Here is a 24,376-nt window from a genome sequence, read left to right as displayed (position 1 = left end):
AGTAAGACCATGGGCAAAACAGTTAAAAAAATAAAAGCAGCAGCAGCCAAGGAAAACTGCAGAATGGCGAGGAAAGGCAGAGACGCCTAGGAAGGATAAGACGGGAGGAGGGAGTTGGGGAGGGAGAGGAGAGCGCAGAGGAGAGCTGAGCACGGACGTCAGGAAAAAAAGCTCCAGCGGAGTCTGGTGGAGGCACTTAGGGAGCACGGGGTGTTTTGAATAATTATTTAAATTAGCATGTGTCTGCGCCATCCTGTGGGTGTGGCGCAGAGCGGAGTGTAAACTCTAGCGGGGCTGGAGCAAACATCGGATTAGCGGCAGCAGCCTGCCAACCTGCCCGAGGAGTGCGGGGACCAGCGCGCTGCACGCCGACCGGCACGATGGCCTCGTCTCAGGGGAAAAACGAACTGAAATTCGCCGACTGGATGGCAACTCTGCCGGAGAGCATCCACAGCATCCCCCTCACCAATTTAGCCATCCCAGGTAAGCGCGCAGAGGCGCCCGCTCCACCTGCCCCGCCCTGCTTTATCTGTCACTAAGTGATAACTTGCCACGATGTCCGCGGGAGGGAAAGTCGTCTTCAGGGGTGGGTCACGGGCCAGGCGAGCGGGTGCCTGGTAGCCTTGGGCTTCCTAGCGTTTGTCAAACCTCTAGGAACCCAGGAGCCAGGAGTCAAGGTGACTGCTTTTCTCCTGGGCTTCTGAAGCAGGCTGTTTGCGCAGGACTGGGGCAGGGGGACGCTGGGCTCCCGTGTGACGACTGGTGCCCCCCCCACCATGATTTTCCCTGAAGATTTTGGGGGTGGGAGCAATTTCTGGGTCTGTGGGGTGGTCGTGTTCGGTGAGCGCGAGCTCGTGTCCTAGGGGCTCGGCTGCAGCGCGTGGACCACTGAGTCCATCCCCGGCACGGAATTGAGCGGATTTGGCAGATTCTCGGTTAGAGTCATTAATATTCGTCCCCAGTCTCCTTTAAAGAGACAAAGCGCTTCCCGAAGAGTGATGAAAGTTCAGGGACTGGAGGCGGCAGAACTGCCCTTGACCGGGAGCTGAAGGGGGCGACGGGCAGAGGGCACCATTTCCTGAGCGGCGTGGCCCCGGAGGGCCTGGCCGAGTAGCCACCGTCCAGAGTCTGGCCCAAGTGCGTGTTAGCAGCGTATGTCGCCCGGGTCAGACAAGCAAACCTTTGTGAACCGTGCGTTTGCTGCTCGGGACAGAAGCCGGGCAGGAAAACCTGCGTGAGCCGAGGCGGAGGGGTGGGATTAACTGGCAAATGGTAGGGAAAAGGTGATTGAGCTGGTGTCCAGACAGCCTAGAAGGAAGGAAGTGTGGACAAAGCAAGGAAGAGACAGAAGGGATCAAGAAGCTTAAGCATGGCGCGCGCGCGACTGGGACCAGAGGACTGGGCAGGTTTCTGGGGCGGGAGCGCGTAGCAGCCCCTGGTTCAGGTATCCAGGAGGGAGGGTCGTTTCAGGACAGTTTACGACAGTGGCAGCTGGGGACATGGCCATACTTCGTTACCAATTTGGCTATGCACTAGCGCTCAGGGACATACACCTGATCGTTCCAGTGCCTCGCTGGAGAACAAATTAGTGGTGGGTGATCCTCTCCCGGCTCTGAGCTGAGCTCTGTTAACTTCAACCTTCTGGTCTACCTCCTCTGATCTGCCCCATACAGCGGCCCCTCTCAGCTACTAGGTGAAAATGTAATAAATAACAAAACAAAAACAAAACGAGAAAGAAGGGGTCTCTTGAAAATCTCTAGAGGCTCCGACTAACAGCGTTGTAATTGATCAGTAACTGAAATCAATGGTTGTCAGTCAAGTGGTTGTTTGGTGGCAACGACAGGCACAGGCTGCCCTGTGAGCTTCCTCCACAAAAAGGGTTGTCTCCTTTTATCGTGTCTTCAACAGATAGCTTCCCAAGAGCTCAGGGATCTCCAAGGAAAAGAACACCCCAGCCTCTCCAGGCTGCATTCACCCTACCTGTGTGAGCCTAGGGATTGCTCTTTTCAAGGAGATAGTAGAAAGTACACAACTTTGTTGGCATAACTCCACTCTCGCTTTCACAGCTGTCCCCATCCTTTTTCTTCCTTTATTTTTATATGGTTTTTAGAGAGTTACTTTCACATGGTCTCATCTGAATGTTTTCATACATGTAGAAGGTAACAGGGAAAGAACTGTGATGGCAGCATTCTGATAGGTGGCTTTCTAGAGATGCAGGGTTAATCCTAAATTTGCTTAGCTAATTCTGAGGAATGGCATGATACCATTTTGAATAGACCTTAAGTTTCTCTAGTACTTCACTTTTCAAAGCCCTGTTACATTCACCAGCTCACATACTCCTTCCAAAAACCCTGTGAAGCAAGCAGTGCTGGCATTATTATCTCCATTTCATAGATGAAAATACTGAAGCTCAGTGAAGACAAATGACCTACTATCAGTTCAGAAATCTCACCTCTAATCTAGACCTTAGGCAACATCTCCTAGGAATTTTGGAGAGAAAGGCTTTGGGATTTTTATCTGGATGATTCAGCAGCAACAAGTACTAACCAGAGTAAGGAGACAAAGAACCAGGCATTAGCAGGTACAGGGCAATTTTCCTTTTCTCCCCCTGGGACCAAGTGAAAACCTGAGGTCAGAGACTTTGATATTCTGGTGATCTGAAGAGTAAAGACATAAAGATGATGGCATTAGGCTGCCACGGGAATTTCCATTGCTCTCTCCACCCCTTTTGTTATTATACTCAAAGTGGATCCCCAATCCTTCTGAGAAAAAAAAAAACCAATATATTTTACCAAATCTATACTCATTCATAGCCTCTTGTTTCTGTAAAGTAGGTTTGGTAGATCCATACATATAAAACCAGGTTTTAAAAAAGGCTTGGTACCTTTTTGCACTACTCAACCCTGAGAGTTTTTGGAGGAAAAAAAAGACATTCAAACTTTGATAGTCAGAGAAGACTAATTGGAGACTATTAAACACTAATGGAATAATTGCCTTAAAATCATGCTAATAGCTTCCTGGCTGCTACATGTTTACTTGGCCAGTTGCTACAGCTCGAATTAAGTAATTATCTCCACCATTTAAAACCACTCCTGGTGGATCACACAAGTGTTTCTGTGGAGGGGAACTGCTGCTCAGTCATCCTCAAAGGCTCAGGTTTTCTTAGGTGAAGCAACTGGAGAGTGAAGAGCTGCCTAATTATGAGGCCACCCACCTGGGGCAGCGGACCTAGATTACCCAGGGCTAGAGCAAAGAACAATCTGCAGCTGTGTCATATTCCCCACTATGAGCGCAGTTCTGGTGTCTTTAAATATTTTTCAAATATCTGTTTCTTGAGTGGTTTCAGAACCCAGTCTCTCTCAGTGACTGTTTTGCATTTAAATGGCCTCCTGATTTGATATTGACTGGGCTGAGGAATTAAGTTAGTAATTGGTATTAATAGTTTCACTTTCAATTTATTTTTCAAAGGAATAGTACTGCCAGAACACACTGACAGTTACTCAAATTTCAGTCTTGTTTATCATTTCTTCCTCTCTCTGAGGGCACTAAGCTAAGTTTTCATTCATACGTATTTGTTTAACAATGGCATTTTGGATTATGAGGGATGCTTCCTCTCACCACAAGCAGGTGAGAGAGTGTAAACAGAGATGGAAGCAGGAAGAGAAAGTATAAAATTTGGATAAAGATGAGTCTGATAAATATTTGGAAGCAGAGTTCTAACTATAATCATGGTTATAAAGAAATCCATCAAGGGATCAAGCAAGGTGTTTGATAATCTGGGTCTGCACAAAATCTAAAAGATTGTGAGGAGTTTATCCCAGACAAGGGGCTCTGCTATGTGTTTTCTAATATATGATAAAAATCTTCATGTAGTGCCACAAACTGACCATGCAATAATGAAAAATTGGCCAAAATGTTGTGGGACTGGAACCTCAGAGAGAGAATCTATGTTTTCTTCGACAGGGAGCTGTTGATTGTACTTTGGATAAGGAACACAGAAACGCTTTATGAATCATTGACTAAACCTGTGAATTCTGTTCGTTTCCTTTAGAAAATGGCAACACCAATGAAAAAGATAAGTTTCACTTAGGGAAATTAGGTGTTCATATAGCTTTGATTTCTCTGTTCTTATGCCTGCTGTTATTAGCTTTTAATTTCTTTGTTCACAGTGATTCCTTTTTGTCACCAGTGTTTTTGGAGCCCACAGTCTTCTTTCTCCTTTTTGTCATTTACTATTTCTATTTTAATTGGAATGAGCTAATCTGTAGGAAAAATATGGGATTGGGTCTAATTGTGCAAACTTCTTAAAAAATTTTTTTCCATCTTTTTATTCAGGGTAGTTATAGGGAAGTTAATCTTTCAAGGCCATCAGAAAACAACAAAATTGTTTAGGATGAATATCCCTCTTATGTTACCTCTCCAATTCCCAGTTTTATTTTCTATTTTGCTATAAAGGAAAACTTGAAGGATATCTGAAACATAATTTGTTCTACTAGGACATTTTCTTGCTGGCTTGAATCCCCATCTGTTGTTTTTTGTTTGTTTGTTTGTTTGTTTTTTAAATATGCAGCATTTTTTTATTTCAGCGTATTATAGGGGTACAGAAGTTTAAGTTATGTATATTGCCCTTGTCCCCTTCCTCCACCCCAAATCAGAGCTTCAAGCATGTCCATCCCCTAGATGGTGCGCATCGCACTCATTGTGTATGTATACACCCATCCCCTCCTCCCCTCCCACATCTGCCTGACACCCAATTAATGTTATTCCTAAATGTGCTCTTAGGTGATGATCAGTGAAACCAATTTGATGGTGAGTACATGTGGTGCTTATTTCCCATCTATTGTTAATCAGTGTAAAGTGATATATTAATATATTCTACTTTACCATCTACAAAGTGTTTTCCTTTGCACACATGCACTTTTTACATGATCTATCAATAATCTTCTAAGGCCTTGCTACTCAAAGTTGGTTCAAGGGCCAGTAGCATCGACATACACGGGAGCTTGGTAGAAATGCAGCATCTCAGACCCCACTCCTCAGATCTCTTTATTCACTATCTACATTTGAACAAGATCATTAGGTGATTTATATATACATTTAAAGTGTACATGGGGTCCCCCTTAGTGTATCTCTAAGGGGGACCTCTATGTAAGTGGCAGAACCAAATTTAAATGAACGTCTTCCTCCTAGGCACTTTCTATTGGGCCATACAATCTATGTGTGAGTGTACAACTTTATATTCAGGCTTAATGCCAGAAACTCATATTTGACTCAAGGCTAATGGCCCAAGTTGGGAACATTTTTGATAACTGACATGACAGGTCATCATGCACCTTGAGCAATAAGCATGATTTAATTGCTACTTAAGTGTTCAAATTAAGTCACTGTGATAAATGTAAAACCTTTCCCCTCATTTCCTTAAAGTCCTGCTGCTTCTTGTTATCAGCCATCAACAGCACTTAAAGTCAGCCCATCTGGTGATGCTCGTGCTCGCTAATGCCAATTTAGGAGACAGCCCTATATTGGTTCTTTGTCCATTTGGACTCATTCTTTGTCATACACAGGCCCAGCTACTTTCGTTATATTTGTAAGCTGCTGGTTGATTTAATTTAACTATTAGCTAGAACTTTTCAAATATAGCTCTTGAGTAAAAGTGACACTATGAAGTAATGCAAAATGTAGTAATTATCAGCATCAGAAAGTCATCAAAAGCAAAGGTAAAAAGGAAATTGGTTTTTGATAGAAATGAAATGATCTGTTTTGTTAGTATTTGCAAGCCACACCTCATTCATTTGAAGCATTGTTTACATGGAATAAAAATGTGCACAAAAGTGGCTATAACCCACTAGTTTGAATTGCAGTTTTTTAACAGAATAAATGTTCTAAAACAGTTAAACATTACACACACACACACACACAAACACACACACACTGCATCCTCAAATTGCTAAAATGGATACCATAGTGTTTATGTTAAGGCTCATATAGTTTCTAAATATAAAAATTTCTTATACCCTTACTTAGAGTTTATTTTTTTAATTTAATTCCAACCCCATCCAATCAGAATAGAAAGAATAAATTGCAAAGAGGAGGAAAACTGTTGAGTGCCATATATCCACAGTAACAATAGGGAATATTTGTGAGGGAAGACTAACAAATGAGATACACCAACACAGCAAGTAGTGTTCTTTAAACCTTACCAGCCCCCAAATAAAATCAGATTCATAATAACTGGCAGTTTCAACTCCTCTCAAATATCTCCTAATGGATTTCCAAATAGTCCTAGAAATCTCTAGATGGATTCTTAAGTATGGTCTATAAGCCAATCCTTTGGGAAAGATTGATAAGCCAATTCTTGAGGCTACCAATGATATCTGCCATTTTCCTTCTTTCCTGTTTCGGGGGCAGCTTTGGGTGGTTGTCACCTTTGCTTCTTTGATATATACAGAAACTGTGCTTCCATGGTTTTATGCTCAAACATCACTGCTGCTAGTAGCCCCATCCTGTGTTGGGTCTGCAGAGGCCCAACATTGAGGATGTTAATGTCTAACAAGAATCAAAGGCTCCCAAAGCTGGATCTCCCATTGTGGAAGCTGCTAATATAAACTTTTACTACTGCTAATTCTGTCTGTCGTCACTACTGAAGCTGTGAGTGCTGGCACTGCCAAAATGTTACATCTTTTTTGCTTTGTTTATATTGATTTTTTTGTTATTGCCCCCTTCCCTAGGACCCAGATATGAGTTTATGAGGGCTGGGCAGAGGACAACATGTGTGAGATATTTTGTTCTACACTCTGCATTATTATCAATGTTAGCTCACTTTGTGCATGTGTGCATGAACGTGTGTGTATCAACTTGCTCTTAAGATAATTTCTTTTTCAGACAGTGTCTTGATTTCTCCTATAAGTAGACCACCTCTTGTAGGTAAGACCTAAACATTTCTCCAAACAGGTCAAAAATAGGAAAACTGCTAGAGTTTATATTTTTTCCACTGAGCAGCCTGGGATAATGTAAATAAAGGCAAATAATCTGACATACCTAAAGTAATCTCTAAGCCTCCATTGTATTATAGTATATTAGTAGAGTAATTGATGTGCACTGATTTTTGTGAAAAGGTTAAATCACACACACACATACATATTTTAATTCTTGTTGCTTATAGGGGTAAGCTCTGCTTCCTGGAAAATTTGACTATTACAACCAGTTAGGTTGACTCTCACCCACAAGCAATAGTTTTTGGAAATCAGAGAACATGCCACTCAGGGAACTCCCAGGCACTGGAGGAACTCCTAGACATAGTCACAGGATTTAGTGTCCTCAAGAAGCTTTTATACTCCTTTTATCTTTTCTGGTTTGGGTAGGGTTAGGATCAGTCTCAGAACTGGAGACCAGAAAAATACCCAAGTCACATATTCCTGCAGGAAGAGAAAAGTGAGAGAAAAACTTCACCATGGTTCAGATAGAATTCTGCTGCCAGGAGCTTTCTACAGCACCATATGCTTTTATTATGCTCTATTAAGAGAGGAGGATAGGTCGGTAAGAGAGGGGCGGGAGGAGATAGTTAAACATTCTTGAGAAGGAGCCAGGATTAGTCACCTCCGGAGATCAGGTACTGAAGCAGATGGCCCATAGATTAGTTAGAAGTGCTCTTTTTATGTTTCTATATTTCATTACAAATCCTGGGAGTGGACAGCTTTTACAACATTCTATCTTAAATGTCAGCTAATATTCTGTTTTACATAGAATTCTTTCTCTGAGTTAAATTTTTTGAATCAGTCATATTTATCATTAATTAACATTATAAATGATAATTTTGTTCCCCACTTCACTTGGAAAGCCTTTATTTCACAAACGAACATGAACTATGATAAATGGTAATCTTAGTTTCCTGATAAACTTTCCTGGAGGCCCCCTCTGGCTTGCTGGGTGGTGCAGAGAAAGATGCGCTTGAAGGAGTCCTAATGGGCAAATGGGAACTTATCTCAATGCATTTCTCAGGCCATATACCCCTGTTGCTATATGGAGGAGGAAGAAGAGGAGGGGGAGGATGACCACAGCTGCCTTAGCACAGAGTTAGCCCTGAACACATTCCTGCCATGACCTACCCTGGGCCCTTTTCAAGAAAAAAGGTAGTCAGGGGATGTAAAGCTCCTGCCTTGAATGTTGGTAGAGGAGAAGGCTGCAGAATGTAAAGTTTTGTTTAGTCTTCATCACTCCGTCATGTCCTTATTTCTCTTCTTATTGGGCCAAATTCCTTAGTCTAGTACTAGAGTCACACCCTTCGAGATGACCTTCATGTTCTTGCCTCACTCATCCCTGTTCTACTTACCTAAAAAACCTCAACTCAGTTAAACGCAACTTTCCACTTATTCTAAACCCAGAAAACTTCAGTGGATAAACATTGTTAGAGAAAAAATACATAGCCTGGATGACTATATACTCACTAGAAATTTCTGACCATAAATTTTAAATGGGCATTTGATACAGCCAGAGAGACTTACTATACTTCCTTAGTAAATTCATTTTCCTATTATCTGAAATGGTAATTTCATACCTCTTCTCATTTCTGAAATCAATACCTCCTTCCTACCTCATCTAAACTGATTTTATAATAGATGCAAACAGACAAGAACTTCCTGAGTTTCCCACTATTGAACCCACCAATACTTTTGCATCTATGTCTGTATACTCTGCATTTCTTTTAGATAAGAGGAAGACATGGACCTGCTCCTACCTAGGTTCAGCTTCTCCACTTGTGTTCTGGATCCCATATGCTCAAATCTCTTCAAAGTTTACTCTTGAATTTATCCACACTATCTCTTACATCATCATTTTTATCTAACTCTACAGAATCATTCCAGTTAGCACACAAACATATATTAATAATACTTTTCTCTAGAAACAAAACAAAACAAACAAAACAACAACAAAAAACACCTCTCTATCCTCTATACTATTTTTCTGATACTTGTAAAAATATATTCTCTGTCTTCAGTCTTCAGGTTGTCATTTCTTTCTATCCCTATTCCCATAGGAATCTCATTCATTCCCCACCACTGCATTAACATTGTTCTTACCAATGATCTGTATTTTGCCAAAGGTGATGGTTAATTTTCTATGATCTTATTTGACTTTTCAGCAGCATTTGATGTAGTTCGCCACATCTCTCTTCTTGAAAGATGTTCTTCCTTTGTTTTCTTAGCCTGCTTTATTTTTTTTTATTGTGATAAAAACACATTACATGAAATTTACCCTCAAACTTTTAAGTATACAATACAGTATTGTTAGCTAAAAGTATAATACAATGTTGCAGAGAAGATCTCTAGAACTTTTTCATCTTTCATGACTGAAACTCTGTATATGTTCAACAGAAACTCGCCTTTCCACATCTCCACCAGTCTCTGGCAGCCACCATTCTACTCTCTGCTTTGATGAGTTTGACTACTTTATACAACTCATATAAATGGAATCATGCAGCTATTTGTCCTTCTGTGATTGGTTTATTTTAGGTAGCATATGTGCTCAAGGTTTGTTACTGGGGTAGCCTGTGACAGGATTTCCTTCATTTTTATGGCAGAATTATAGTACATTTGTGTGAATATACCACGTTTTCTTTATCCATTCATCCATTTATAGACATTTAGATTGTGAATAATGCTTCGGTCAACATAGGAATGCAGATCCTGATTTCAATTCTTTCGGAAAAATGCCCAAAAGGGGATTGCTGGATCATGTGGTAGTTCTATTTTTAATTTTTTGAGGAAATTACATACTGGTTTTCATAGAGATTGTACCATTTTACATTTCCATGAACAGTGTTCAATGATTCCAATTTCTCTGCATTCTTGTCAACACTTATTATTTTCTGTATTTTGATAAAAGCCACTTTATTAGGTATAAGGTAATAACTCACTGTGGTTTTGATTTTCACTTCCTTGGTGATTAGTGATATTGAGCACTGTTTCATATACCTCCTAGTCATTTCATTTCTTCCTTAGAGAAATGTCTATTTTAGTCCTTTGCCCAGTTTTTAATAGGGTTATTTGCTTTTTTTGTTATTGAGTTGTAGGAATTCCTCATATATTTTGCAAACTAACCCTTTATCATATATATGATTTGCAAGTATTTTCTACCATTTCACAGGTTGCTTTTTCACTCTGTTGATTGTTTCCTTTACTGCACAGAAGCTTTTTTTGTTACATGTAGTTCCACTTGTCTATTTTTGCTTTTGGTGCCTGTGCTTTTGGTGTTATATCCAAAAAAAATCACTGTCAAACCCAATTTCATGAAGTTTTCCCCCTACATTTTCTTCTAAAAGTTTAGCAGTTTCAGGTCTTACATTTAAATCTTTAATCCACTTTGAGATGATTTGTGTATATGTTGTAAGATAAGGGTGCAATTCCTTCTTTTGCATGTGGATATTCAGTTTTCTCAACATTATTTGTTGAAGAGACTACCCTTTCCCCATTGTATATTCTTGGTACTCTCATTGAAGAGAAGTTGACAGTATACGCGTATGGATTTATTTCTGGTCTCTCTATTCTATTCCATTGGTTTAAATGTTGGTCTTTATGCCAGAACTCTTTTCATCACTGTGCTTTGTAGTATGTTTTCAAATTAAGGAATGTGATGCCTCCAGCTTTGTTCTTTCTCAAAATTGTTTTGGCTCTTTGGAGTCCTATGTAGTTCCACATAAATTTAGGATTTTTTCCTATTTTTGTTTTTCAAAAAAAAAATGCCATGATATTTTATTAAGGATTACATTGAATCTATAGATTGTTTTGGGTAGTAGCAACATTTGAATAATATTAAGTCTTCCAGTCCATGAACACATGATGTCTTTTCATTTGTTTGTGTCATCTTTGATTTCTGTATGCAATGTTTTGTAATTTTCAGTGTACAAGGTTTTAGCTTCCTTGTTTATTCCCAAGTATTTTATTCTTTTTGATGATACTGTAAGTGGGATTGTTTTCTTAATTTCCTTTTCAGATTGTTCATTCTTAGTATATAAAAACACAACAGATTATTGTATATTGATTTTGTATCCTTCAACTTACTGAATTTATTAATTCTAACAGGTTTGTTTTGTGAAATCTTTAGGATTTTTTATGTATAAGATCATGTCCTCTGCAGACAAAAATAATTTTACTTCTCTCTTTACTATTTGGATGCCTTTTATTTCTTTTTTTCTTACCTAATCACTCTGTCTAGCACTTACAGTACTGTTTCATAGAAATAGTGATAGAGCTCATCCTTGACTTGTCCTTGATCTTAGAGGAAAAACTTTCAACTTTCACCACTGAGTATGACTATGAGCTTGTCATATATGGTTTTTATTTTGTTGAGGTACATTCCTTCTATAATCTAGTTTGTTGAAAGTTTTTAATCATAAAAAGATGTTAAATTTTGTCAAATGCTTTTTCTTCATCTATTGATACAATCATGTGATTTTTATCATTTGTTCTGTTAACATGGTGTCTTATTTAATTAATTTTCCTAGGTTGAACCATCTTTGCTTTCCAGGGATAAATCCCATTTGATCACAGTGTGCAATTCTTCTAACATGCTGTTGAATTCATTTGATTGTATTTTGTTGAGAATTTTTGCATCTATGTTCATCAGTGATATTGGCCTATAATTTTCTTTTTCTTGTGGCATTTTTGTCTGCCTTTGGTATCAGAGTAATGCTGGTCTCATAAGATGAATTTGGAAGTGTTCACTGCCCTTTAATTTATTTTGGAAGAGTTTCAGAAGGATTAGCATTAATTCTAATTCGGTAGAATTCACCTGTGAAGCCATCTGGTTCTGGGATTTTATTTGGTGAGAAGTTTTTAATAATTGAATCAGTCTTCCTACTAGTTTTAGGGCTGTTCAGATTTTCTATTTCTTCATGATTCAGTCTTGGTATGTAGTATGTGTATAAGAATTTATTCATTTTCTCTAGGTTATCTCATTTTCTGCCATATAATTGTTAATAGTAATCTCCCTTACAATCCCAATCCTCAATCCCAGCCCCCTTCCACAACACCCTGCAGCTGTCCAATGTGTCCATGGAAACTTGAAGGCTGAGCACCACGTTGCAGACAGGCTCTTCCCAGTACAGGCTCAGCAAAGATATCACACTACTTGCTCTACGAACTATATCTAGTGATGCAGACCAGTATGCATACACATTTTTGCTGCCATGTCACACTACTGACTTACAGTCAGCTCCCTGTTGACTACAGGCCCCAGTCTTTTTCTCCCAAACGTAGTTAAGTCAGGTTTCTGCTGGCCTGCTCTTATATAGTTGAATTTTTGATACTTCAAAAAAACTATTTTAGTTTGAGTGTTGTTAAAGGCATGAAGCCATAAGAACTCTAGAAGAAAATTTTGGAAGACCTCTTCTAGACACTGGGCTAGGCAAAGAATTTATGAAGAAGACCCCAAAAACAATCAGAGCATCAACAAAAATAAATAAATGAGACCTGACCAAATTAAAAAGCTTCTGCACAGCCAAAGAAACTATCACTAGATCAAATAGACAACCTACAGAATGGGAGAAAATATTTGCATGCTATATACCCAATAAAGGGCTAATAACTAGAATCCACATAGAACTCAGGACAATCAGCAAAAAAAAAAAAAAAAAATCAAATAACTCCATTAAAAAGTGGGCAAAGGACATGAACAGAAATTTTTCAAAAGAAGATAGACTAACAGCCAAGAAACAGGAAAAAATGTTCAACATCTCTAATCATCAGGGAAATGAAAATCAAAACTACAATGAGATAATCACTTAACTCCAGTGAGAATGGCTTTTGTCAAAAAGTCCCAAAACAACAATGTTGGTGTAGATGCAGAGAGATAGGAACACTCATACACTGCTGGTGGGTCTGCAAACTAGTACAACCTCTATGGAAAGTAGTATGGAGATATCTCAAAGAACTAAAAGTAGAACTACCATTTGATCCAGCAATCCCATGACTGGGTATCTCTCCAAAGGAAAAAAAGACATTCCATAAAAAATACATCTGTACTCAAATGTTTATAGTAGTACAATTCACAATTGTAAAGATGTGGAAACAACCCAAGTGCCCATCACTACATGAGTGGGTTAACAAAATGTGTTATATGTATACCATGGAGTACTACTCAGCCATGAAAAAAATGATGAACTACCCTTCAGGTAAGGGCCATTTAGAAAATTTAACAGGGCATATAATAATATTTTGAAAAAGTATTTGTTTATTAAATGTTGATAAAATGAGAGATTGGAAAAAGAAAAAATAAAAAAACCTGCTGAACTTGAAGCCTAGAAATGTAGGAACAAAATTTTGCAAAAAATTGCTAAAAACGAAAGGTGCATGACTCATGTAGACAATAACTTAAGCATAACTCATCTATCTACTTTGGTGTTAATTTTTCAATGAATTTGCATGTAAATGTTTTAGAACACTGTTGTGTGTGTGTGTTTATGTGTGTGTGTGAGTGTTCTAGGGTCTTCAGTCACACACCTTATTAGTATCAAGAATTTACCAAGTCAATTGATTAAGCTTTGGAAAAGTATACATATAAAATTAACCTCCTATTTCCCTAATGCACATATTAAAATGAGCATGACCTTTTCTGTGTCATAGCTGGCAATCTGGACCCCTAGGGTGGAGCGAATCACTTAACACTTTTGTGCTTCCGTTTTCCTACATATTAGATAGTGATAATAGTTTCTTACTCAAAAGGAGAGGAATTCAGAGCCATTATTTTAAAAATATGTATGGCAATACCAAGATCAGTAAAATCATTTTTTTTCCATATCAGTAAAAATGTTTATTTACTTTAACAAAAAATTTGAGTTAAAATAGTATGGACAGTAAAATTAAATCATTTAATTGTGTGTGTGTTTGTGGTGTTGATGGTATTTTGGATAGGGGATGGCAACAAATGGCAATTCAAATCTGAATAGAAAAATAATATGAATTGCTACTTTCAAAATGTTGATTCAGCAATTTCTTTTTAAGACTTAAATACTGTTACATATTTTTTAAAAGGTATTTTTTAATAATTGTGGTAAAGTATGCATAACATAAATTTACCATTTTAACCATTTTTAAGGGTGCAGTTCAGTGACATTAAGGACATTCACATGGTTGTACAGCCATCACTGTCATCCATCCACACATCTTTTTATCTTGCAAAACTGAAACTCTGTACCCATTAAATAACATGTAAAATTACTTTTAAAATAATTTTATTTTTCACCTATACAGCAATTTATATATCACAAAGTTATAGCACATATTTAATCTTATTTGTGCATCAACATTCTTTTGAGAAAGATAAAGACTCAAGGCTCAGAAACACTCAATAACTGGCTAACTCTCACTCCTCTGGTTAATTGGAGAACCAAAACTTGAACCAAAACTTAAACTTATTTCCTGCTTAATCCCATAGGTAATGCAAAACTAACTCATTGTCTGTGTCACCTGATCTTTCAAATGATTGGTCACCTGATTTCTGTGGCAATTGATCTCTCAAAATGATTATTTTTCTTTGAATGTGCTAACCTATTGTAAACTTTGTACTTGCTTTCCAAGTTCTATTTTAATCCTAAGTATTTGAGATTTGTGTTTTTTTTTCTGATGAGATCATATTGGGTTCACTTTGAGATCCTTAATGTTTTGAATAATATATGTAGAAACTGATCATAAAATGAACTTGCCCAAGAAATGAACCTTGAGAACATTATGCTAAGTGAAATAAGCCAGTCACAAAAAGACAAATACTGTATGATTCCACTTGTATGAGGCATCTAAAGTATTAATAGTTACATTTAAAGAAACGGAAAGTAGAATTGTGCTTGGCAGGGCAAAAGTGAAGGGGGACATGGGGAATTATTTAATGGGTACAGTTTCAGTTTTATAAGGTGAAAAAATTCTAGAGATTGCTTGTATAGAAATGTGAATATATTTGGCACTACTGAGCTGAACACTTGAAAATAGTTAAGGGGGCCAGCTGTGGTGGCTCATGCCTGTAATCCCAGCATTTTGGGAGGCTGTGGTGAGAGGATCACTTGAGGCTAGGAGTTCGAGACAGCCTGGGCAACAAAGTGAGACCCTGTCTCTACAAAAAATAAAAAAAAAATTAGCCAGGCATGGTGGAGCACACCTATAGTCCTAGCTAGTTGGTAGGCTGAGGCAGGAGGGTTGCTTAAGCCCAGGAATTCTAGGTTACAGTGAGCTATGATTATGCCACCATACTTCAGCCTAGGTGACAGAGTGAGAGACCTTGTCTCTAAAATAAATAAATAAAGGTTAAGATGGTAAGTTTTATTTTATGTGTGTGTGTGTGTGTGTGGTTTTTTGTTTTTTTTTTTTACCACAAATGAAGAAAAAGAGAAAAAAACCTTGCCCAGCCAGATTAAGTTTTATGATTTTTGACATAAACACCTTGAGGTTTACCATGCAGTTTTCTTCAGTCTCTGTAATTCTTTGAGGCTCTAACACAAAGGAGGGCATTCCCTTTAACTTTGCTCCCAGCTAAGGGGCTAATAATTGTTTCTTCCTCTTATTATTTCATTCATGGTTTCATTGATTCACGTTGACCAAATCACATTACCTTCTTAGGTCTCTGTTTCTTCAGTGTGGTATCAGACTAATGTATTCTGTCCTCTTAAGTATCCTGCTGATAAGGGTTAATGAAATAATATATAGGAAGCTTTCAAATTCTTTATATTGAAAACATCTTCCTGGGCTTGTAAGCATGTTAGGAATCACATTACCCAGAGATACCCCTCAAGGACAATTTCTCTTCTTGGATGGAGTTGGTAGGATGATAATACAGTTTGAATTTAGGATTCATTCATTCAGAAATTACATGTTAAACACTGAGTATGTTTAGCCTGTGCTAGGGGCTGAAAATGAAGGTAAACAAGCTATATTAGACATTTCTATTCTAATAGCAGAAAGGAGATGACAAACAAATACAGAGAAAAAGACCCATTAGAAGAAGTCTCTTAAGCTGTAGGAATCGTTTTGGTTTTTATTGAAATACCTGAGCTCCAGGTCAAAAAATGGACTTTTCATTTTCACATTAAAATTTAGAACATGGGCATACTAGTTGGGAGCCTATCCTATACCCCAACCTCATAAACACTCTTAGGTCATCAGCCGCGTGGCTCGGGCTCTGAATATCTAATTAAATAGTGAAAAATTCAGTCTTTATTTTTGATAGCCCCAAATATCCAGATGAAGGCCTGACCTGTTCATCTTTCACAGGGATGCTTTTATGGCCTACTCCCTGCCCTTCGTGCCAGAAAGCGGGAGAATGGCGGGAACCTGCGGCTGAGGCGCTCATCCCACAAGGCAAAGCAGAGGCCCAGGTGCCTCCCAACCTTCCTTTGACCTTGTTCCTCACACAGCTTCAGTTCCTTTTACAGTTTTCTTCCAGGTCTGGTAATAGTTACTTGCAATTTATTACATTTTTCGTTTACCTGCATCTTCCATTTCAGACCCTGACCAGATAATATCAGAAAACATCATATCTGCTTTTGACTGGCCCTTTCAGAAACTGTAGGTCTAGTTGAAGAGCTTGCTGTTTTAGGGTCACCCTGCACCCTAAGAGCCTGAAGGAAGTTGTTTCAGAGGTGATGAAAAGAGAATTGTTGGTTTTTCTCCATATGTGTGATACCAAAAGTATAGTGTGACTCATCTGCAGTAGGCTGGAAAGCCTCATGCAGGCAGAAGTCCAGTTTGGGGAGATTTAGCTGATGTATTATAGCATTATGTTCATAGGAAGAGATCCCAGTAACAGCTACCACTTATCAAGAGCTGCCTTCTGACAGTCACTTACATGTACTAACTCTAATCTTTATAACAACCCTATACAGTCAATATCATTCCCATTTTACAGATGTGCAAACAAAGAGATTAAATACTCGGGCTCACAGAGGTATTAAGTTATGGAGACAGAGGGCTGTCAAGTTTCCAAGTCCAAGAATTTTTATTAACAAATTAGGTCTTCATTATATTCTTTTTTTCAGGATTCTCTCCATTGACAATTATAAATTGTATTTTTCTGTGTTCTGACTTAAGTAGTTAAGTACATATTGATTTGAGCCCTTTTAGAAACAATCAGTATTTGTATATTTTAATGTTATAACTTATTTTTTCATTATGCTATAACTTTAAAAATGCACATAGACATTTTCTTAAATCCTTAAATAAAGGAGCAAACCAAATGGTACTGAATTTCAGCAAGAATGAGATTAAAAGTTTTCTTAATGCCTTAAACCCTGAATTATATTTTTTCTCTATATCTACTCCTGGCTGCAAAATGTCATCATACATTTTCTATTAGATGAGAAAAAAGCAAACGTTATAAATGAAAAAAGTTTGATGCAGCTACATCAGCCTCACAAGAACTCAAGTGAAACTTTAAATCCCGATGTTATATTCAAAAGGACCTTGGCGAGTCATGAAGCTCAGAGAGCCTCTCAACAGGTGACTCATTGGTCCTTGATCCTGGAGATGGCATTTTGATTTTGATTGGTTTTTTATCAAAAGTTAGAACCTATCCCAGAATATATGCTTTTAGGGCACTTTTCTTGGCTAATGTTTGGGCAAAAATCATTTTTATTCCTGCTGAAATGAAAATTTTTCACCAAAATTCAGAACAGGATATTATAAAGCTTCAGCTCATATCCCTCTAAAATAGTTGGTTTCATTATTTACTGACAATTATAACAAATGCATTTTCCCAAACTTTAAGATAATATTTTAATAGAAAATTAAATGAAAGAAGTTAATTTTACTAGATCCTTTTCTCCATTAAAAATGTAACAAATAGAGCAAACATTTAATGATTACTTTCTACATTCTAGGCAATGTGTTAGGTGCTTTGGCAAATATTGGCTAACATTTATATGTGTTAACCTATGGAGTCATTTTCTAAAATATAGAATTTGCCTCTTTAAGATGATACCATGGTTAATTTCAAGTATTACAAACAAAATTTTTTTAAAACCTATGCTTGCCCTCTCTCTCTCTCTCTCTCAGCAGAGTACTAAGGACCAATAAAATTTAATCATTTTTATGATACATGATTATTAGCATATTGAACTATACATCATACAGAGACATTTTGAAAAAGCTATTGGTATGTGCATAGCTGTTTATGCATACATTTACTGGACTAGACATCTTTGTTTTCAAGTTTTTGTGTTCGAGTGTTATATAGTTGTTTTATTGTGGCAAAATATACACAACATAAAATTTATCACTTTAATCCATTTCTAAGCATACACACCTGTGGCCTTAAGTATATGCACATAGTTGTGCAAACATCACCACCATCCATCTCCAGAACTTTTGCATTTTCTCAAACTGAAACTACGTACCCATTAAACACGGACTCTCCATTCTTCCCTCTCCCAGCCCTCAGCAACCACCATTCTATTTTCTGTCTCTATGAATTTGACTACTCTAGGTGCTTCATATAGATGGAATCATATGATTTTGTCCTTAGTGACTGGCCTATTTAACTTAGCATAAGGTCTGTAAGTTTCACCCATGTTGTAGCATGTATCAGAATTTCCTTCCTTTTCAAGACTGAATAATATTATACTGTATGATTGCGCCATATATTGTTTACCCATTCATCCATCGATGAACACTTGGGTTGCTTCCACCTTTTGGCCATGGTGAATAGTGCTGCTATGAACATAGGTGCACAAATATCTGGTTCAAGTCCTTGCTTTCACTTCTTTTGGGTATATTCCTAGAAGTGGAATTACTGGATCGTGTAGTAATTCTATGTTTAATTTTTTAAGCAATCTATTATAGCTTTGATCTCTCTTTTCTTGTTGCTATTTCCTTGCACTGCTAGTGTGCCTGCCTTCAGCAAACTTGCCCTACCAAGTTACTTTGCTTTTTTTTTCTTTTAGTTGAAGAATGATTTAGCTGAGTTGATTATAACTGTGGTTGGTATAGAAGTAAATAGCCTCTGAGTGAGGCTTTATGGGATGTTTAATTAAGCAAAGGATGTCAGCTTTAGTAAATACATCTTATGACATCTATTTAATCACTGAAAGGTCTTCATATTTTATATACTTTCAACTTATCGATGGCGTTTTTGATAATTAAGATTATTGGATTCGTGACTTCTAGAAAAGTGACATATTGTAGTTATTTGAATTAAGATTCCTTAATCTAGATGTTAACTGTGTGTGATTATATATTCTGGTAATGGACCAAAACTTTTTTTCTGAAAACTTGTGAATTATTATTAGTTACAGTTGCTTAGTGTGCATCTATGTCAGCCTCTAAGCACAGTTTTGGATTAGTGTGTGGAAGTACTAAATGAGTCTAAATCTTGGCTGTAAAATGCAAAAATATAAGCCTTTGTTGCCCCTGCCAAAAAAACAAAACAAACTATAATTTACTAGTGATATAAATAGCTTTAATAATTTTACTCAAAACAAATAAATACTAATAAATAACAAGGCCATGTGACAGGGGATTTAATGACCAGTTTGTTGTGATTATTAAATGTTAGATCTTTAGCCACGATATATACAAGTCACCCTAAAATGACTTCTTGATGGTCTGGTCTTTATCCTCAGACTTTTGTAGGATTATTCTCACTACTGCAGCATTTCAGCAAATTGTCTTCCCTGACTTCTTGCCTTTTCTAAACCAAACTACCCAACCAACACTAGGCTCCTCATAGTCCAACCCTGATTAGGACATTTATTTTTGAATTCTGGTTCTTTTTCTTCACTCTCACTCCATCAATGTCTGTTTGGCTTCTGACCCATTTGGCTTTGTCTCTCATTTCCACATGCTTCTCACACCTTGATGACAGAAGAGAAAAACATTTCTCCACAAAATAAAATGGGAAGATTTAACCACGTTATAAATTTCATAAAAACCAAGACCAAAACGGAAAAGACTTCCTCCTGAAATGGAGGAGCTAGTTTATTGAGGATTACTAGTAGGAAATCATTATATCTTCCCTCCCTCCTTCCTTCCCTTTCCTTTCTTCCATTCAATGACAATATGCCTTACAAAACCTGCTAGACTGTTTGTAGTTCTATACCTACAAAAAAAAAAAGTGATTATGATAGCCTCTGCCAGTAAATAGTTCATAGTTTCCTGGATGAAACACATATGTTAAAAAATAATGATAATGCAGTATGACCAAAACTAAAGTAGAGATCTACCTAGCTTCTCTGTGATATATAGGCAACAGGGGTGGTAAACAGGAAAGATTTACCATAAGAGAGAATGCTAAGGTTGAGTTTCAAATAATTAATTTTCTTGATGGAAAAGAAAGCCCAGAGAAATTCCAGGCAGAAGGGTTAATATGGGCAAAAAAACAATAAGGTTTCAAAGAATATGGCACACCCAAGGAATGGTTAGTTGTTTGACATAAGGCAACATATTAGGCAACGAGATGGAACAGTGGATAAGAGCTAGAGAAGAATGAGACAGTTTCAGTTGGAACTTGAGACGAAGACATCCTTGCACCTATGTCTAGGGAACAACTCTAAGATAATATATAAAATATCACATGGTGAAAAGAGCTACCAAATAAGACTTCATATTGGAAATTTGGGATATACTATATCCTTGAATTCCTTGATCTTTGCAACTGGGACCACTCAGGCCTCACTTTATAGGATGCCCAGATCTAGGCATTACATCCCAGACTGTCTCTAGGTAATGGGAATACAAACACACATACACAAACACACACAAAATCACCCCCAGTGTCCCAGTGTCTCAAATGTCTCGCTTAACACTAATTTAGCTTCATTTTCTGCACATTAATTTCTCAAAGTAAAAGAGGGTTTGGATTAATTTTTTAGTCTTATTGATAATCTCAGTCTAACTTTTTATACAAGGTACAGCATTGTTCCCTGAGCCTAACCTTCATACTCTGTGTTATAATTAAGGGGGGCTAAAAATCACACTCTATTTCTAAATAGGTTGAGATATTTGGGGGAAAGTGGATTATAGGCACCTGGGCTTCTTAATAGAAGAAGAATCCTAGAGTTAAACTGGCTTACACTCAGGGACTCAAATTGTCCCTACCTGGCATGAGGGAAGCCTAACATTCTCTGGTAGGACAGGACATCTACCAAGAGAGAGGTGAAAGCTAAATGTGGGGAAGTCATTCCTTCACCCTTCATGGGATGGATTGAGAAAGTAGGCAGAGAGAGGCCAGGGGCATCATAAGTGAGGGAGGAGTTTTCTCCCTTCAAACAGTCTCTGGTCAAGTTTCTACACGACTTTAGTTTGTCTTTCTCCATAATGCTCCAAAGTACTTAAGTACTTACTTGCCTCGAGTCATAGTTCCCATGATTGGTCCTACATCCAGTTAGACACCAGGATACTGCCTCAATCTCTGCTTTCTCTTCTTGCCTCTTATTTAGACTTCCTCTAATTGCCTTCTGGGTTTGTATCGGCTCCATAACCTGTCAACTAAGCCTAACAGCAAAGAATTGTTTAAGATGGGGAACTTCATTCAACCTTACTAAGGCTCTAATCTTTCAGAAGGCAGATCATGATATGTATGATCCATCATTGTCCAAAAAAAAAATGTTGGCTCTGACTACTTGCCATTTAAATTTTCTGGTACTCACATTTCTTGTCTTTAAAATTTGGAGGTTGGCCTAGACTGTCCCTAGGCTCCTGGAAGCTATCTTGTTCTATAACTCTGAAGTAGATTGAAATATTGGTCCTGATTCTTTAGCCCCCTGTGCATCTATATGGCACAGCCTCAGCATGGGGATTCTTCCCTACCCCTTGACTTTGGCATTGACCATGTGGCTTACTGAGAATAGGACAGAAGGTACACTATGCCAGTTCCAAGTCTAAGCCATAAAGATGCCTCCTTCTTGCCCTTCTGCCATTGTTATGGGAGCAGCTTTCCTTGGGTAAATTGCCTGTCCCAAGAGGAGGATTAGAGGCATGTAGAGCAGAGCCACCCACACTATTGCTGCCTGAAGTTGAGCCTTCCTAGCCACCTTAAACTTGTGAACAAGAAGTAAACTCTTATTGTTGTGTGCCATGGAGATTCTGAAGTTGTTACACAGTATTACTGTGGGAATACCTAACTGACACAGCCTCCATAACTGTAGTGTTTTGCACTTGGTAGACTTGATAAATCTTGGTTGAATGATTCTATTATGGAGAACTGTTTCATTGCACCTACTTTTGCATGAAGTACAATGGTCACAATAAAATGTCTCTTGAATTACAGGTATCAATCAGAAGACCGATGACAGAGGGTGCTTAAAATTGTTCTGTAAGGGAGGATGGAGTGGCACTAGCCATTGCTATACTTTGTCAGGCATTTCTTAAGTCCTTAACCCCTGCAACCCACTCTACTCCCATCCCACTCCTAGTCGGCTTCTGTCTGTCACCAATTCTTAGAGACTCCACTCCTGGAAAGTTCCTTTCAGAAGGTTCTTGTATGACTTTGTAATTTTCCCAGCTATTTGTATTGGGCCATTCTGACCTAGATCATTTGAGGGAGGAAAGAGAGGCTGCTAAAAAGATGAAGGATTGTAATGAGCCTCTTTTCACTGGAATCTTTACAAAGTAGGTCAGTTGCAATCTGATGAAAGCGGGGTATATACTGTAGTGGATAAGTAGAAAATTACACTGAGACATAGGAAAACTTCTTCAAAATGATTTTTAATGCCTAGATGAGTTTTTTTTTTTTTTAAAGCAAACCGCAATGATCAGAAATCCTGAGTTTGGAAGTGACTATGGTACAAGAGGGCTGGATCTTAGGGATCATGGAAGGGACATCTTGATTCTTAGTACCATTTCTGACCAAGAATCTGAGGAAATATGCACCTGATTCGTTGAAGTACCCTCCAAAGAGAAGCCAGACAAATGTCACAGGCAAATTACCAACAGGGATACTAGCATACAGGAAAGGTAAGAAGTTGGTCCAAATTCTCTGAATCACCAAGTGACAGATCTGGGATTTAGATCTAACCCTTCTGACTCCAGAATCCTGATTACTTTGTATTATACCATGCTACTAAAACTTGTTTTCATTTTTAAATTTTAATGATAATCTACAATAAGCTCTATTACACAAGGAGATAAAAGTATTACTGGATATTATAGAAACTACAATTACTACTAGTAGCAAGTACCATTTCTTAAGTTCTTACTTTGAATTAAATTATTTTTATCTATATTATTTCATTTAATTTTCATAACTACACCATTAAAGTAATAATATTATTTACATTTTTCAGATGAGGAAACTGAGGTCCAGAGAAAAGAAGTGATTTTTTCCCCAAGTTTACAGAGCCAGAAATATATGACATGGGTTCTGGATTTTAGGAGATTAAGAGAGTTTTCTCAGCATAACAGGGCCTGAAAAATGATATGTGGGGAATGAAAACAGTCCAAGTGGCGCAAGGTTGGCTAGGAGAGGAAGGCCTTAAATATGAAGGATCTAGAAGAGAAGTTTCAAACTTTTTCTGTAGAGGGCCTTGAAGGCCACATGGTCTCCACTGCAACTATTCAACACTGCCATTGTAGCATGAAAGCAGCCATAGAAATATATAAACTAACAGGCATAGATATGTTCCAATAAAACATTACATGTGAACATTCAAATTTTAATTTCTCATAATTTTAATGTCATAAAATGTTGTTCTTCTTTGCCTTTTTTTCTCAACCAGTTAAAAATGTAAAATCTTTCTTAGCATGAGGGCTGTACAAAAACAAGTGGCAGGCCAAATTTGGCCCATAGGCCATATAATTTGCTGACTCTTGGTCTAATGTCTTATAATACACTATGTACATACATTACATGTGTATATAATATATATGTACATATTATATATAAATATTTGCAGCAGAAAATGGTAAGAACTTTATCATTGACAGAACAATAGGAAATATATGGAAACTACATTTTATAACTGTCTCAAAAGCCGTGGAAGATTAAGATGTTAAGCACCATGGTCTCCGCAGAATCATTTTTGACTCTCACTGAAAGGGTCAAATGAGAACGTTGGGATTTCCTTAACCTTTCTGTACTTCAGTTTTCTCCTCTGTAAAATGTGGATAATCAGAATACTTACTATGTCAGGGTCCCCAAGTTCAACCTTGGGTGCAATAATTTGGTAGGAAGAATCACAGGACTCAGCATATGGTCATACTGCTCAGTACCCAGGGAGGCAGCCTCTCTGATCAGCCCCCAATATATCAAATTCTAGACACCAAGAAGGTAAATAAGTATTCAACATAAACCGTATTACGAGTACAAATAGTTTAGGCACAGTGACTCACTCTTATCAATGGTGGGAACACTCCTAAAATCCAAGTTCCTAGATGCCAGCCAAGGGTGAACCGCCTTATACGTA

At 37.8% G+C, this 24,376-nt stretch overlaps 1 protein-coding gene across 1 annotated transcript in view; it reads left to right on the top strand.

Moving 5' to 3' along the window:
* The first annotated feature begins 380 nt into the window (after window positions 1–380).
* PLCXD3 (phosphatidylinositol specific phospholipase C X domain containing 3) overlaps window positions 381–24,376 on the top strand; it is a 144,635-nt gene continuing 120,639 nt past the window's right edge. The window contains exon 1 of the mRNA XM_069492670.1: window positions 381–483. Coding sequence (XP_069348771.1) covers window positions 381–483 — 103 coding nt within the window. The remainder of the gene's footprint in view (window positions 484–24,376) is intronic.

This window comes from Eulemur rufifrons, chromosome 17 (assembly GCF_041146395.1).
Source record: "Eulemur rufifrons isolate Redbay chromosome 17, OSU_ERuf_1, whole genome shotgun sequence".
NCBI classification, from domain to species: domain Eukaryota; kingdom Metazoa; phylum Chordata; class Mammalia; order Primates; family Lemuridae; genus Eulemur; species Eulemur rufifrons.
Note: the sequence above shows the minus strand (reverse complement) of the source record. Positions and strands in the feature narration are given on the sequence as shown.